The sequence below is a fragment of the Salvelinus fontinalis genome, chromosome 13 (genome assembly GCF_029448725.1).
Source record: "Salvelinus fontinalis isolate EN_2023a chromosome 13, ASM2944872v1, whole genome shotgun sequence".
Classification (NCBI taxonomy): domain Eukaryota; kingdom Metazoa; phylum Chordata; class Actinopteri; order Salmoniformes; family Salmonidae; genus Salvelinus; species Salvelinus fontinalis.
The window spans coordinates 38,587,673-38,605,543 of NC_074677.1; the positions used below are offsets into that span (position 1 = coordinate 38,587,673).

The 17,871-nt window shown below is 43.8% G+C and overlaps 2 protein-coding genes across 4 annotated transcripts in view; one reads left to right on the plus strand and one right to left on the minus strand.

Annotated features, from left to right (window-relative positions):
- LOC129868635 (glycine receptor subunit alpha-4-like) overlaps positions 1–14,863 on the plus strand; it is a 42,068-nt gene extending 27,205 nt beyond the window's left edge. For 2 of the 3 annotated variants that reach the window (XM_055942783.1, XM_055942785.1), the window contains 2 exons: positions 12,386–12,496; positions 14,005–14,863. In XM_055942783.1, coding sequence (XP_055798758.1) covers positions 12,386–12,496; positions 14,005–14,274 — 381 coding nt within the window. In that variant the 3' untranslated portion in view covers positions 14,275–14,863. The remainder of the gene's footprint in view (positions 1–12,385; positions 12,497–14,004) is intronic. The other variant, XM_055942784.1, reaches the window with a different exon arrangement.
- Positions 14,864–15,837: 974 nt separating this feature from the next.
- On the minus strand, positions 15,838–17,630 carry LOC129868636 (60S ribosomal protein L36a). Its single transcript, XM_055942786.1, has 5 exons — positions 17,523–17,630; positions 17,092–17,197; positions 16,428–16,495; positions 16,111–16,233; positions 15,838–15,907 (listed from the first exon to the last, which is right to left on the minus strand). The coding sequence occupies exons 1-5, from the start codon at positions 17,523–17,525 to the stop codon at positions 15,887–15,889; spliced, it is 321 nt and encodes a 106-aa protein (XP_055798761.1). The 5' UTR covers positions 17,526–17,630; the 3' UTR covers positions 15,838–15,886.
- Positions 17,631–17,871: the final 241 nt, after the last annotated feature.

The window sequence follows — 17,871 nt, forward strand, 5'->3', positions numbered from 1 at the left end:
CATCTGTGTGTTACATGAAAAACAGTGACAAAATAGTGCAAATTATATATTGTAGTAGTAAAAGACAACCTACTCACCTTTAACTCGTAGACTAATGTACTAATTGAGCTCCAAATCAGACAAAGAATCAGAAACAGATGAATTAGTAAAAAATAAAATAAAAGACATTGTCTTCTCATGCATTTACCATCTCTAATGCGGTATGGTGGCCTTCTGCTAAACTGTTAGAAATACAAAGAATGTAAAGAATTACAGTGAAATACTAGGTGTGTCTGTTTTCTGTGCTCCCTGTAGTCTAAGCTGTAAGGGAAAAGATAACTCACATGGTGGTGGTGAAACTGTCCAAGCAGCTAAAAGTAAAACAGAAAGAAAGTCATGTTAAAATTATACATTTCTATTTAAATCAAACTATTTGTATATTCAATTGAGACCTAATATATTTCAGTGAAATTTGTGATATTTCATAGATAAACGTTGCCTGTGTTCCAAATTGCATATGTGTTCTATCTAGAGCATATAGCGAGTATGGAAGTGAACTGTCATTTTTCAAGTGCGATTCTAAACCTAAGAATGTGTAACGGCAAGTATGTACTAGGTTTGCCTGAAGTTCTATAAGCGTACTTGGGAGGTCTGGAAAACAAAGCTGTTACATCGTTCGTAATAATGGTCGGACCAAGGTGCAGCGTATGTAGAGTTCCACATATTTATTTAGAAAACCAAAGTTAGAAAACCAAAAACAATTAAGAATAAACGAACCGTGACGACAATGCAGTGCTAACAGGCAACTAAACATAAACAATATCCCATAACCCACGGGTGAAAAAAATGCAACTTAAGTATGATCCCCAATTAGAGACAACGATTACCAGCTGCCTCTAATTGGGAATCATACACAAACACCAACATAGAAAATTAAACCTAGAACCCCACATAGAAATAATAAACTAGACTAAAAACCCCTAGTCACGCCCTGACCTACTCTACCATAGACAATACAGGCTTTCTATGGACAGGATGTGACAGTACCCCCCCCCCCCCCCCCCCCCCCACAAAGGTGCAGACTCCGACCGCAAAACCTGAAACAAAAAGGGAGGGTTAGGGGGGGTGTCTAGTGTCGGTGGTAGCTCTGGTGTGGGACGAAGTACCCGCTCATCCTGCGGATCCAGCCATGGACCCAGGCTGAACACTGTGTCTGGACTGGGCATCGGCGCAGGGGAAGGCTCCCGCCATGGAGCGGGACTGGACGCTGTGCCTGGACTGGGCACCAATGCAGAAGAAGACTCTGGCCTTGGAGCTGAACTGGACGCCGTGCTCAGACTGCGCACCGGCGCAGGGGAAGGCTCCGGCCATGGAGCTGGAGGTTCCAGACCGTTGACCGTCGAAAGGAGGTTCCGAACCGTTGACCGTCTCAGGAGGTTCCGTACCGTGGACCGTTTCAGGAGGTTCCGAATCGTTGACCGTCTCAGGATGTTCCGTTCCATTGACCGTCTCAGGAGGTTCCGGACCGTTGACCGTCTCAGGGGGTTCCGGACCATGGACCGTCTCAGGAGGTTCCGGACCGTGGACCGTCTCAGGAGGTTCCGGACCGAGGACCGTCTCAGGAGGTTCTGGACTGTGAAACGTCGCCGGAAGCTCTGGACAGGGAACTGTCGCCGGAACCTCTGGACTGTGAAACGTCGCCAGAAGCTCTGGACAGGGAACTGTCGCCATAAGCTCTAGACTGGGAACTGTCGCCAGAAGCTCCGGACTGGGGATCGTCGCAGGAAGCCAGGTGCATGGGGCCGGCACTTGTGGTACCGGGCTGGTGACACGCACCTCAGGGCGAGTACAGGGAGGAGGCACAGGACGTACTGGACTGGGGACACGCACTTCAGGGCGAGTGCAGGGAGGAGGCACAGGACGTACTGGACTGGGGAGGCGCACTGGAGGCCTGATGCGTGGGGCCGGTACAGGTGGCACCGGACTAGTGACACGCACTTCAGGGCGAGTACAGGGAGGAGGCACAGGACGTACTGGACTGGGGACACGCACTTCAGGGCGAGTGCAGGGAGGAGGCACAGGACGTACTGGGCTGTGAAGGCGCACGGGAGACACGGTGCGTAGAACCGGCACAGGACTTACTAGGCCGTGGAGGCGCACTGGAGATCTGGAGCGTAAAGCTGACACAACATGTCCTGGACAGATGACAACCTTCGCACGGGAAGTGCGTGGAGCTAGCACAGGACGTACCGGGCTGTGGAGGTGCACTGGAGACACGGTGCATAGAACCGGCACACATTGTACCGGATCGATGACACTCTCCACAAAGCGAGTGCGGAAAGCTGGCACAGGTGGCATCGGACGGCTAATACACTCCTCAGGGCGACTGTCTTGCCAAACCAACAGCTCTCTCTCATCACTCTCCTCAACTTTCGCCAACCACTCCTCGCTCAATCTGTCCCAATATTCCTCCTCGGTCTCTGACTCACCCCTCGGCGTAGCCGACCACCCCGTGTGCCCCCCCCCCAAAAAAATTGGGCTGTCTTACGTCGTGTCTTACGTCGTGGCCGCGAACCCTGGCGTCGTCGCTGTCCTTCCCTCACCGCTTGCGTCTGCTTCCACGGAAGGCTTTCGTCTCCAGCCATAATTTCCCCCAGAGGCCAGAATGTCTTCTCCTCCTGGGCACGCTGCTTGGTCCTGTTTTGATGGGATATTCTGTCACGCTGTTCGTAATAATGGTCGGACCAAGGCACAGCGTATGTAGAGTTCCACATATTTATTTATAAAGTGAAACTTAGAAAACCAAAAACAATAAAGAATAAACGAACCGTGACAACAATGCAGTGCTAACAGGCAACTAAACATAAACAATATCCCATAACCCACAGGTGGAAAAAATACAACTTAAGTATGATCCCCAATTAGAGACAACGATTACCAGCTGCCTCTAATTGGGAATCATACACAACACCAACATAGAAAAATAAACCTGGAAACCCACATTCAAATAATAAACTAGACTAAAAACCCCTAGTCACGCCCTGACCTACTCTACCATATAAAATACAGGCTTTCTAAGGTCAGGATGTGACAAAAGCACGCAAGGGATCATACATTCTCGTTCCCTTCGCCGGGGAGGCTATCCCATAAAACCTTGCGACACAGCGAAAATTCCCAAAACTTCTGAATTAATGGCAGACTGAAGTCCTGGCTTGGGAGAAAATGTTTCAGAGGAATAAGGAATAACTTTGTAAAATGCAAGTATTACGTTTATTTATTCAACAAATTACTTTAACATGAATTTTGAATTCAAATGTTGAGTCACTGCTGTTTATCAGCCTGCTAGCCAAGCTAATAGGCATGAAACACTAGCACAGGATGCCTCGTGGTGAAACACCGCTTCCCATTCATAGCTCGTCGGACACGATGGCTAGCTAGCAGGCGATCTCATCCTGGTTATCAGCTGTTTAGGGATGACTAACTAATCGTAAAATTAGCGGTGTCAACTGTGAAGACCCGGACAGTTTTTTAAAAAATCCTGTATTGGTGAACTTTATAGGCAGCTAATGAGAAATGTAGCAAATCTTTTTGTTCATTTGTTTTCAGGGACAGATTGCAACTGATGCGTTCATTTCAATCCATGGCATTGGCAGGACAAAAAAACCTGGTTTAGAGGTTTGACATTTTAATGACATCTGATTAAAAACATAGGAAATGCAGATAGCCTTTGTCGTGTCTTCGGCTATGCCGGATTAAGTGATATGACATGCTATTCTATAAAATAATTTCTCTGTAATTCACATTACCTGATTAAGCTAATCCTGTCTCAGACACCAACTGAACTGACATCATATTCATTAAGTCCCAACGCATATTTTCAACTAGTTGTATTACCGAAATATGGCTCCGTTTCCCATCTTTGATGTCATCAAACTCTCTCTCAATGTTAACAAAGGGATTTTCAATAGTCACATCGGTAGAATAGAGAGAGGAAAAAGGGGAAGGTATTTATGGGTGTCAGAAACCTCCCCCCTTAGGCCAATGTCATGACACCATGTTTTGTTCAATCTAGGCTTGTTAGCCAGCCAAGTTATTTGTGCATTCTTACATGATCAGTAAATGCATACAGTGCATACAACTTTCTTCTTGTCACTTTCCCCTCCCCTCGTGTTTCACCATTGCATACAAAGACATTTTTTTAAATAATGAAATGATTAAATAAAAGTAAATCAGTGACAACTTGATCAAGCCTATGAATATGTAAAACTGTCTACAAAACCATTGCACATTAACAAAGCTATTTGTGGTTCTCAGCAACTTGAACCAGCACTCAAATTTGAGCAGTGAGGTTCATTTCTCCTCCCTTGGCCTTATATGTCTGCTCTGTTCGCCTCAGGTTGAAGCACATCCCACCCCATCACCCAGACAGATGTAAAGAACTTGGGAACTTCCCATCCACCATGAAAATCACCCTATCCAGGAGTTTATTCAGCAGTGTGCAACATCGCTATGTTAGAAGTAGATTCGCACATGTTATTCTCTATCATGCAGAATTGTCAGCTCATTATAACATATGAAGCTCATTCTAAAATACAGACGTGGATGATTTCTGCTATGTACAAGTCTTTATTCCTACCAAGCAAACACCATGTATGTTCAACTATTCATTGTCTAAAATTTAGACCACAATTAGTTGAATGAGGTGTACTGAACAAGCTTTTGAATGTTAATCTCCTTGATGTCCCTCACTTGGGGATTCTAAAATGTTATCCATTCTACTGAGCCATTTATTTTATATCCGTATTAGCTTTTATTTCTTATTGTTGTTTGTGTCGAGAATGAACCTGCAAGTAAGCATTTCGTTGGACCATGTGTATCCTGTACATACGATTAATACAACTTTTCTACAATGATCTGTGATCATGCACAGATACAGGAAAACCAATAAAATGGTGAATATCTATAAAAAATGACAAGTATTGTAACGATCTTCTTTGGGAGAAAGATAGGAGGACAAAAGCGCAGCGTGGTAAGTGTTCATGATGAAACTTTAATAGAACAAACTGAACACTGAATTACAAAACAATAAACTGAACGAACGAACGAAAACCGTTCCGTGTGGAACACACAGACACGGAAGACAACCACCCACAAAACACAACAGAAAACAAGCTACCTAAATATGGTTTCCAATCAGAGACAATGACTAACACCTGCCTCTGATTGAGAACCATATCAGGCCAAACGAGAAACCCAACATAGAAACACAAAACATAGATAACCCACCCAACTCACGCCCTGACCACACTAAAACAAAGAAATAACACAAGAACTAGGGTCAGGCTCTGGCAGCTCCTGACTGACAGACGGCTCTAGCGGCTCAGGACAGACGGGCGGCTCTAGCGGCTCAGGACAGACGGGCAGCTCTGACGGCGCTGGACAGACGGGCGGCTCAGGCGGCGCTGGACAGACGGGCGGCTCAGGCGGCGCTGGACAGACGGGCGGCTCAGGCGGCGCTGGACAGACGGGCGGCTCAGGCGGCGCTGGACAGACGGGAGACTCTGGCGGCGCTGGACAGACGGAAGACTCTGGCCTGCTGAGTCGCACAGTAGGCCTGGTGCGTGGTGCCGGAACTGGTGGTACCGGGCTGGGGACACGCACCACTGGGCGAGTGCGGGGAGCAGGAACAGGGCATACTGGACCCTGGAGGCGCATAGTAGGCCTAGTGCGCGGTGCCGGAACTGGTGGTACCGGGCTGGGGACACGCACCTCAGGGCGAGTGCGGGGTGCTGGAACTGGAGGCCTGGTACGTGGCGCCGCCACCAGAGGGCTGGTGCGTGGGGCTGCCACAGGAGGGCTGGTTCTTGGAGAAGGCACCGGATAGACCGGACCGTGGAGGCGCACTACAGGTCTCGAGCACCGAGCCTGCCCAACCCTACCTGGTTGAATGCTCCCCGTAGCCAGGCCAGTGCGGCGAGGTGGAATAGCCCGCACTGGGCTGTGCTGGCGAACCGGGGACACCATGCATAGGGCTGGTGCCATGTACATCGGCCCGAGGAGACGCACTGGAGACCAGATGTGTAGAGCCGGCTTCATGGCACCTGGCTCGATGCCCACTCTAGCCCGGCCGATACGAGGAGCTGCTATGTACCGCACTGGGCTATGCACACGTACTGGAGACACCGTGCGCTCTTCCGCATAACACGGTGTCTGCCCGTACGCTCGCTCACCACGGTAAGCACGGGGAGTTGGCTCAGGTCTCCTACCTGACTTAGCCACACTCCCCGTGTGCCCCCCCCCCTCCCCCAATACATTTTTGGGGCTGCCTCTCGGGCTTCCTTGCCAGCCGTGTTCCCTCGTAACGCCGGTTCCCTTTTGCTACTACCTCCGCTCTCCTGGCTGCCTCCACCTGTTCCCATGGCAGGCGATCCCTACCAGTCAGAATCTCCTCCCATGTGTAACATCCCTTGCCGTCTAGAATATCCTCCCATGTCCATTCCTCTCCAGATTTCGGCCGCTGCTGCTGCTGTTACTGCCCGTTACCACGCTGCTTGGTCCGGTTATGGTGGGTGGTTCTGTAACGATCTTCTTTGGGAGAAAGAGAGGAGGATCGAAGCGCAGCGTCGTATGTGTTCATGATGAAACTTTAATAGAACAAATTGAACACTGAATTACAAAACAATAAACTGAACGAACGAAAACCGAAACAGTTCCGTGTGGAACACACAGACACGGAAGACAACCACCCACAAAACACAACAGAAAACAAGCTACTTAAATATGGTTCCCAATCAGAGACAATGACTAACACCTGCCTCTGATTGAGAACCATATCAGGCCAAATGAGAAACCCAACATAGAAACACAAAACATAGATAACCCACCCAACTCACGCCCTGACCAACTAAAACAAAGAAATAACACAAGAACTGTTGTTCAAATTCCCAAGCCTCAAACCTGTTCTGGTTTGAGGCTTGGGAATTTGGGCTGCAGTTCATCTGTCTAATCCCCTGTAGGGAGAGAGTAATAATATTACAATGGTGAGTTAATTTAATATTATTCCTGTTTGATATGCATGCATATAATTAAAGTGGACATTGCCAGTGTTTGTTTTGTATCCAATACATTTAGCTTACATTAGGATGAAATAGTCTAGGCCCTCCATACTCATCTGGCGGAACGGATCCGGACACAGAACGGGGTCAATACGTAACGCAGATTGACACACCCCCAAAATAGTTTTTTATTTTATTATTTATTTTACTCGGTCGGGCTTCGACCCCTGGTACACTATAAACACACACAAGACATGGAAAAATGCATATAATTGCAGGAAATTAACTTTAAAACAGCCAAAAAAATCCGCCCCGTGCTAAATGTGTAGAATGGCTGGAAATGCACTTTAAAACTGCAACCTTTTCTCACTGGCAACAAGAGGGGTGTGAACATTTTGGGGTCGCATGGGTTGCGAGGTGGGGGTTTGTTACAACGCCGATAAATTACATTATCCATCCGGACCTTTTGCACCAAGGAAATGTGTTTGACTGGACCTTAAATAGTACTTTAGTACCCCTGGTCTAGGCCTTCTAATCTAGTTGTATTGCATCATGTCGCCTATCATTTAGTTATCAATGCATAAGGTGAATATAAAACCAAGCTAATCGTGAACATCAGCATCATTTAATAATATGCATGGGTGTTATAGTTGTATGAATTTATCACAATGCAAACCTGCTCATTGGAAATAAAACACCAGTGGTCCTAATGCAATGTAATTTTAGCTTCACAGCGAAACACCACTATCCTGGCTATTTATCATTCTTAAACGTAAGCAAAATAATTGATTTTACAATAATTGATTTTTTGCTTCTGCCTCTGTACAATGTATGAATGTACAATGTAGACCACATTATCGACCAAAAGAGATCTCATCTATATTATTCGTAGCAGTCTATTTATGACCACAAACCGATGTTGGCACTAAGGCTGCACTCAACCAGCTGTATAAGGCCATAAGCAAACAAGAAAATGCTCATCCAGAAGCGGTGCTCCTAGTGGCCTGGGGACTTTAATGCAGGCAAACTTAAATCCGTTTTACCTCATCTCTAACAGCATGTCACATATGCAACCAGAGGGAAAAAAACTCTAGACCACCTCTACTCCACACACAGAGTGTCACGACTTCCGCCGAAGTCGGTTCCTCTCCTTGTTCGGGCGGTGTTTCGGCGGTCGACGTCACCGGTCTTCTAGCCATCGCCGATCCACCTTTCATTTTCCATTTGTTTTGTCTTGTTTTCCCACACACCTGGTTTACATTTCCCTCATTACTTGTCATGTATTTAACCCTCTGTTCCCCCCATGTCTGTGTGTGGAATTGTTTATTGTTTCGTGTTTGCGCACGTTAGACTGGTTGCGCTGGCTTATGTCAACCCATATTGTGTTTAGTGTTCTTTGTGCCGTGTGTTTTGTTCGCCTAAATAAAAGGCTCCGTTTGCTCCCCAAATTCTGCTCTCCTGCACCTGACTCCCTTACAGCCAGTTACGCATACCTAACACAGAGATGCATACAACGCTCTCCCCCGCCCTCCATTTGGCAAACCTGACCATAATTATATTCTTCTGATTCCTGCCTACAAGCAAAAACTAAAGCAGGAAGTACAAGTGACTCGCTCAATACGGAAGTGGTCAGATGACACGGATGCTACGCTACAGGACTGTTTTTCTAGCACAGACTGGAATGTGTTCCATGATTCATCAAATGGCATTGAGTAGTATACCACCTCAGTCATCGGCTTCATCAATAAGTGCATTGACGACGTTGTCCCCACAGTGACCGTACATACATATCCCAAGCAGAAGCCATGGATTCCAGGCAACATCCGCATCGAGCTAAAGGCTAGAGCTGCCGCTTTCAAGGAGTGGGACGCTAATCCGGACGCTTATAAGAAATTCCGCTATGCCCTGAGAGTAACCATCAAACAAGTAAAGCGTCAATACAGGATTAAGATTGAATCCTACTACACCGGCTCTGACGCTCGTCGGATGTGGCAGGGCTTAAACTATTACAGACTACAAAGGGAAACCCAGCCACAAGCTGCCCAGTGACGCGAGCCTACCAGACTAGCTAAATGCCTTTTATGCTCGCTGAGAGGCAAGCAACACTGAAGCATGCATGAGAGCACCAGCTGTTCTGGACGACTGTGTGATAACGCTCTCGGTACCCTATGTGAGCAAGACGTTTAAACAGGTCAACATTCACAAAGCCATGGGGCCAGATCGATTACCAGGACGTGGTCTGCGCATGCTTTGAGTACAACTGGCAAGTGTCTTCACTGACATTTTCAACATCTCCCTGACCGAGTCTAATACCTACATGATTAGACTCGTCAGTGTGGTAGTAAGGCGTAGGCAACAACACGTCTGCTACGCTGATCCTCAACACTGGGGCCCCACAGGGGTGTGTGCTTAGTCTCCTCCTGTACTCCCTGTTCACCCACGTGACCATGCATGACTCCAACACCATCAGTGGTAGGACTGATCACCGACAACGAAGAGACAGCCTATAGGGAGGAGGTCAGAGACCTGGCAGTGTGGTGCCAGGACAACAACCTCTCCCTCAATGTGAGCAAGACAAAGGAGCTGCTCGTGGACTACAACAAAAGTCCGGCCGAACAGGCCCCAATTAACATTGAAGGGGCTGTAGTGGAGCAGGTTGAGAGTTAGGGTATCACACCAAGACAGTCGTGAAGAGGGTACGACAAAACCTTTTCCCCCTCAGGAGACTGAAAAGGTTTGGCATTGGTCCCCAGATCCTCAAAAAGTTATACAGCTGCACCATCGAGAGCATCCTGGCCGGTTGCATCACTGCCTGGTATGACAACTGCTCGACATCTGACCGTAAGGTGCTACAGAGGGTAGTGCGTCCGGCCCAGTACATCACTGGGGCCAAGTTTCCTGCAATCCAGGACCTATATACTAAGCGGAGTCAGAGGAAAGCCCAAAAAATTGTCAGACTCCAGTCACCGAAGTCACAGACTGTGTTCTCTGCTACCGCACGACAAGCGGTACCGGAGAGCCAAGTCTAGGACCAAAAGGCTCCTTAACAGTTTCTACCCCCAAGGCATTAGACTGCTGAACAATTAATCAAATGACCACCAGATTATTTACATTGACCCCCCACCCCCCTCCATTTGTTTTGTACATTGCTGCTACTTGCTGTTTATTATCTATGCATAGTCACTTCACCGCTACCTACATGTACAAATTACCTTGACTAACCTGTACCCCCGCACATTGACTCGGTACCGGTACCCCCTGTATTTAGCCTCGTTATTATTTTGTTGTTACTTTTTTATTATTTTTTACTTTAGTTTATTTGATAAATATTTTCTTAACTCTTTCTTGAACTGCACTTCTGGTTAATGGCTTGTAAGTAAGCATTTAACGGTAAGGTCTATTCGGCGCATGTGACTAATAAAGTTTGATTTGATTTGAAAGATTACCTGTCATACGTCCACAATGATGTAGCAGCACAAAACATTTTTTTTTATGTAGCAGCAGACCAAGCAATTTGTGAGAGGAGGACCCAACCTAAAATTATTCTGGTTGGTGTCAGCTTAATTCACTAACAGGTACAGAGAAAATCGATTCTGTTACTTGTTATTCATGTTAAATATTTCCATTCTGGGATAGTTGTTCACTGAATTGCTAGCACTAGTTGCTACAATGTAAACAGATGTAGCTAGCTAGCATAAAAGCTAGCTTTGTTGGTGTCGGCTGCATGATGATGCAGTTTCCTATTTAGGTTAGAGGTCATGTCTGTTTCTCACCGTTTGAGCAGACACATGCACATTTGTGGCCTGCTGAAGGTCATTTTGCAGGGCTCTGGCAGTGCTCCTCCTTGCACAAAGGCGGGGGTAGCGGTCCTGCTGCTGGGTTGTTGCCCTCCTACGGCCTCCTCCACGTCTCCTGATATACTGGCCTGTCTCCTGGTAGCGCCTCCATGCTCTGGACACTACGCTGACAGACACAGCAAACCTTCTTGCTACAGCTCGCATTGATGTGCCATCCTGGATGAGCTGCACTACCTGAGCCACTTGTGTGGGTTGTAGACTCCGCCTCATGCTACCACTAGAGTGAGAGCACCGCCAGCATTCAAAAGTGACCAAAACATCAGCCAGGAAGCATAGGAACTGAGAAGTGGTCTGTGGTCACCACCTGCAGAATCACTCCTTCATTGGGGGTGTCTTGCTAATTGCCTTTAATTTCCACCTTTTGTCTATACCATTTGCACAACAGCATGTGAAATTTGTTGTCAATAGGTGCTGCTTCCTAAGTGGACAGTTTCATTTCACAGAAGTGTGATTGACTTGGAGTTACATTGTGTTGTTTAAGTGTTCCCTTTATTTTTTTGAGCAGTGTAAGTACACATTAATTACAAGTACCCAACATACTCTAAATTTTAACTACCTAAATCCTGTGTAGTACCTAGTATTTGCATTGGTCTTACAGATATTACATGCATTCTGGTGTACTAGTGTGCTTATCCTCCCACTTGGATGGCGCTTCCGGAAGCCTTAAAATGAGGACCAGGTTGTCAGAATGGGTAATGTACTATGTAAGTTCACCTCAAAATACACTTTATTTTAAACAGCTAAATCCTGTATCACATTGTAACACATTACATTGTACTTATGGATTCATCCTCTCACTTGGATGGCAAGGAGGTTCAGGTTGTCATAATGGGTAATGTACACAAGTTGTATTTATATATACAGTTGAAGTCGGAAGTTTACATTAACCTTAGCCAAATACATTTAAACTCAGTTTTTCACAATTCCTGACATTTAATCCTAGTAAAATTCCCTGTTTTAGGTCAGTTAGGATCACCTCAGTGGACACCCAGTGCACAAAAGATTATAGTCCTTGTGATAGTTATCACTAAATGCGATGCAGCAGGGAAGAAACGAAACACTAGATAGGTGAATTTAGTAGAAACTTGCCCATTTGTAACAAGCATGGTAACAAGCATTTGTTGTTACACCTCTGTAATTACAGACTGCAATTACCACCAGTTACATGTTATTACAATTAACTACAATACTTAGTGTAATTACATATGTAATTACACTGTAATAAGGACGCCTTAAAATGAAGCATTACTAAAATTCTCTATCTTTCCCTGACACTTGCATCTATATCAGTTCCAGGGACCAGGTAGCCTACTGTTTCTCCTAGTTCTCCTGTTATTTTGAGATCTTTACACACTCAGTTGGTATGTCGGACTTTATTAAATGTACATTTGAAAAATGAATGTAAATCAGTAATGTGTCACTGCATGTTGTTTAGATTGAATCACAGTATTCATGTATGCCTGCTAGACCTCCATGTTGCTCTGGGTTTATTAGCAGAGAAGTGGAAGTGGGGAGAGCAGCCAAGTGAAAGGTAACAACTTGCCAGGCAACAACTCCTCCCAGGGGACCCTGCCTGGCCCTCAGCAGTGCAGCGTCTGTGCCAGGGTAAAAAAAACAAAATTTCTCATGCTGACTGGAGTTCAGTTTAATGGGGTATTCAACTGTTTGTTCGCTTAGAAAAACAAAATGGTAGTGCCTTCAGAAAGTATTGACACCTGTTGACTTTTTCCACATTGTGTTACAGCCTGAGTTTAAATTGAGATTGTGTCACTGATTTACACACAATACCCCATAATATCAAAGTGGAATTGTTTTTAGATATGTTTACAAATTAATTAATGTTAATTAATGTCTTGAGTCAATAAGTATTCAACCCTTGTGGCTAGCCTAAATACATTCAGGAGTACAAATGTGCTTAAGTCACAAGTTGCATGGGCTCAATGACTACCCCATCTCTGTACCTCACAAAAACACTTATCTGTAAGGTCCTGCAGTCAAGCAATGCATTTCAAGCACAGAGTCAACCACAAAGACCAGGGAGGTTTTTCAAATGGTTTGCAAAAAGGGCACCTTTTGGTAGATGGGTAAAGAAAAAAGCAGACATTGAATATCCCTTTGAGCATTAATTACACTTTGGATGCTGTATCAATACACCCAGTCACTACAGAGATACAGGCGCCCTTCCTTCAGGTATTTCATCATAAGGCCAATGGTGATTTTAAGACAGTTTAATGGCTGTGATAGGAGATAACTGAGGATGGGTCAACAACATCGTAGTTACTCCACAATACTAACATAAATAGAGTGAAAAGAAAGTCTGTACAGTAGGCACTAAAGTAAAACTGAAAATGTACTTTTTGTTCTGAATAGCAAGAATTGTGTTTGGGGCAAATCCAACAACACTGAGTACCACTCTTCATATTTTCAAACGTGGTGGCTGCATTATGTTATGGGTATACTTTTCTTTAGCAAGGACTAGGGAGTTGTTTTTATACAAATAAATGGAATATAGAAGCACAGGAAAAATCCTTGAATGTTGACTGGTTCTGACTAGCCTAGTTTATAAAGTTTAGGTTTGAAAATCTATGGCAAGAATTATGTGGCTGTCTAGTAATGATCAACAACTAACTTGACAGAGCTTGAAGTATTGAAAAATTGTACAATCCCAGTGAGCAAAGCCCTTAGACTTACCTGGAAAAACTCACAGCTGTATTCGCTGCCACAAGTTATTCTAACATGTATTGACTCGGTGAGGTTGAATATTTATTCAAGACATTTTATTTTCCATTAATAAAAAATAATTCCAATTTCAGAGTATTGTGTAGATTGTTGACAAATTGCAATTAAATATTTTTTTTCTATCACACTAAATGTGGAAAAAGTCAAGGGTTGGGAATACTTTCTAAAGGCACTGTAGATCTCATTTAGAGTTAAGGTTGTCTATTTAACCTTGTGTAATGTATTTATCACAAAATCCAATTCTTACAAAGGCCTTGTTGACTTTGCAAGACATGAATCATAATCCAGTATGCAGCAAGTAATGTGGAGAAAATATTGCAGGTTATGACTGAGGGTGACAGACATTTGGCCCTTTTCCTTTTGTTCTTTCTTAGGAGCAGGAGCTGGTGGAGCAGAGCCAGGCCTATTTTCTCCATAGTTATGGAGTAGCAGGCGATGCACCACCAGAGATGGATGCCCCAATCTTTCAGGCCTTACCTCATGGGTTCCCACTGTATGACATCCGCAGGCAGTTTGTAGATCGGGCAAAAAGGATCGACACCATATCTAGGGCCGTGTTCCCTCTGAGTTTCCTCTGCTTCAATGTTTTCTATTGGCTCACCTACAAAGTGCTGCGGAATGAAGCCATCCGAGCTACTCTGTGACAAACCAACATGAGGACTGAATTACAGCACTAAAAACCAATACGGAGTTGAACCTAGTCTTCCACAGAACACTTTTACAGACAATGTCAAATCCATTCGCTGTGCCAATGGAAAAATAATTGACTGCATGTCCAGTTCCATTCATTTTTTCACTAAAGTTAGCAAACCTGATGTAGTCCAAGTGTCATCCTTAAGGGGGCAATCTGCAGTTTATACAATAACAAAGTTTCACCCCACCACTGATTTGGTAAACAACAATGGGATTGGGCTGGAGAAATATAATCACTCAAATGTGTAGACTGCTCTGGATGCAATTAATGACCCTCCAAGAATCAAATGTGTAGATATAAATTAAGTCCAAACGCATATTGCCCCTTTAACTCTCTATTTTTTTACAATTCCAGTCGAATGCACTAATTAGCACAAATATTGTAGTCCTTGTACTATGGACACTTAATGTCACCCTCATGGAGCAAGCACAAGCCCAGATATTGAGGCAGGACTGCATGGAAATGTTGGATTCCCCTCCTCCCCGGAATTGTATTTTATACTCGTTTCTGGCAAATTGTTAATAAATCCCTACAAATGATTTCAACCTAATATGGAATACTATGTAATGGGACAGTACTATTGGTACATGAATCAACAGAAGTGAATGCTGGACATTTTGAATTGTCTAGTTAGGCGATGTCCTTCATTAATTGTCAGCCTTTTCTTTATGCACCTTGTCTTGGATGTTTCTTTAAAATGTCAATGGCTAGCGTAAAAATTTATAATTTGTTTAAATATAAAACCATGCTGTTGTCAAAACTACAAATTCATGCAGATGTCCCAATGTTTCTAAGCTTGCTTCCATTGAGGATTTTTTTTACAAGTCAGTGAATGAAAACATACATAAGAGGGGAATAAAAGTTCAGGATGAAGCAACTATTCCATTAGAAACACTGAATAATACATAGGCATTAACTAGTTTGTTTTCCTTCACAAGTATTTAACAACTAGAAACATTCTGCCCCCTAGCAAGATAACTATGTAGCAATTGGCTTCACACCATTGAAAGTCAATTCGGGCGAAGGTATCATCACCAAGCTTCACTAGACACATATATTGCTACAATGTATCTTTTTGGACAACCTGACCAAATTTCACAGAAATGTGAGTTATAGATCAGTCATTCTCATTGAAAGCAGATCTAAGAAGCAGTACATCAGTTTAATGTGTGCTATTTCTATGCTTCCCGATCGTAAGTTTCATTTTGCGTCTTATTTTCAGTTTTCTATACCAGCTTCAAACAGCTGAAAATACAATATTTTAGGTTATGGAAAACATATTTCAGTTATGGTACAATGATTCTCTACACAATTACTGCTTGATTTGTCAAAATGAAATTAGGCAAAATATTCGAATTTGAGCAACTGGGAAATGGTAGCGTAATTTCTGCATATTGCACCTTTAATGTGTAACTACATGTGCCAGATAACTCAAGATCCCTTATCTGATTGGTTCCAATGTTTCAACGCATAAAGGTGTATTAACTGACAGTAAATACAGTACAAGTTCAAGTACAGTTAGAATACATATTTTATTGACAAGTGACCCAAGAAAAGAGAGCTCAAAACTGGATGACCTGGCCCTGAAAGAGTGAGAAAAAGACATAAGAAATTGGTATTTCAGATTGCTGCAAAGAGATTCAAATCACCACCCATTAACTCAATTTCATTAACACCACCGTCTGCCTACTGCCTTATTTCCAAACAATGCTCTGGTTTGCCATTAGGCTTCGAGTAGAAGCAAAGGTTGTTGGCTCTCAAAACTGAGGAGAACCAGTATGCTTACCTTTCTCTTCTTGTCTCCTCCCAGTTCAAAGTGTTTGCATCTCTTGATGGGCACCATTCTCTTTTGCCGACAGTTGGGCTCCACACACTCCAGCCTCAAAACAATCTTCTTTGTAGTTTTAGCCTGCAGGAGAAATCACAAGGGTTTGAGCAAGTAACATAAAAAGATGGAAATGATATGTTCTGACTAGTAGACTGAGTATTGACATGGAAACTAAAACCGAAGACAGTGGCAATTTGCAAACAAACATGTCCCATTGGTAGGAGGGGAAGACGATGTGAATTTATAAATCTTTTCCCATTATGATTCTTCCATACCTTCTTCCTGAAAATAGGCTTGGTCTGGCCACCATAACCAGATTGCTTTCTGTCATATCTCCTTTTGCCTGAAAGACAGTTACCTGATAAATGCATGCCAAGGTAGATACCACACATAATACATGTTCAAGCAGACAAGGGAAGTAACGTTAGACCAAAGATTTTTTATTTATAAGTAAACCAAGATAGACCACAGCCTGTCGTTTCCAATGGGAACAAATTAGTCATATCATGCAAGGAGGGCAGAGCCAAGCACGTGCTAGCGAGATCCTACTGGCCGTTTCTAGTATGTATCTGCATATATCCGTTAGGGACTGCATGCCCTGTGAGGTGCATGTGCAATAACTCAATTTACCTTTGCACTTCTAAATAACATTTTTTTTTTTTTTTTACTTTGACAAAAGGTAAAGACCACAAAATGTAGTCGACTCTGTTTATAACAGATTATAGTTGTGGGAACAGATAACTATTGAAGTCAAATGTTTCATGGATGAGAATTTCAGAATGTCAGACAAAATCTATCTCCTCCCACTGCCTGCCACTGGGCTTCCTCTCAGCACCATATTTGTTAGTGAGTGGAAACAATTCGGATGATTCACAATTATACATCCGGTGAAATATGTCTCGTTGCTCTATTTGTGGTTAGACTCTATAGCAAACTTACCCTGTGCATACAGAGAATCCTTCCCCTTCTTGTACTGGGTAACTTTGTGAGTTTGATGTTTCTTACATTTCTTGCAGTAAGTCCTGCGGGTCTTCGGTACGTTTACCTAGATAAGTGATACAAAAATAAGTAAATGACTATCAAAGATCCCATAGTTAAGGCTTCTCTTCGATGTAACATTTGCCACGTTGCGTTCTAGCAAGTTCAGCAACGTTAGCTTAACCACATTGCATTGGAAGTGTTTGTTTAGCTAACGTTCGCTAGCTAATTCCTGTTAATACGCTCTAGGGCCACAACCAACTGGCTCCTATGAAACGGGAGGGAGAACAATAGTTGCAACACATTATCTCCTACATACAATATAAACTAGCATAAATACATATTTGAAATAGTTGTGGGTTACAAATTAGCAATTGGTAACGAAAACGTACCATGACTGCACACTCTTGATGCAGGATGTCAAAGGAAGAAAAATAAGTCAGGAGACCGCATGTAGATGAAACCGGAAATGCGTGTGTGAGCTGCACAGAAGAGATCTGTGCAATACAATAGTGCCGTCCTGTGGATTAAGTCCGCCTAGCAGAAGAGAAAATCATTTCATGGAAAGTACTGGCACAGAGTTTCTAAAACCATACTAAACCATCTTTGTTACAGGTAAGTGATTTGTATGGCTGTTCTCAGTCCACAGATGTAAGAATGAAGAAATTACTTGTAAGCCTACATTGTGACAATGAAATCTGACTTTAATTTACTGAAACCAGTACTGAGAGACTAGAATAT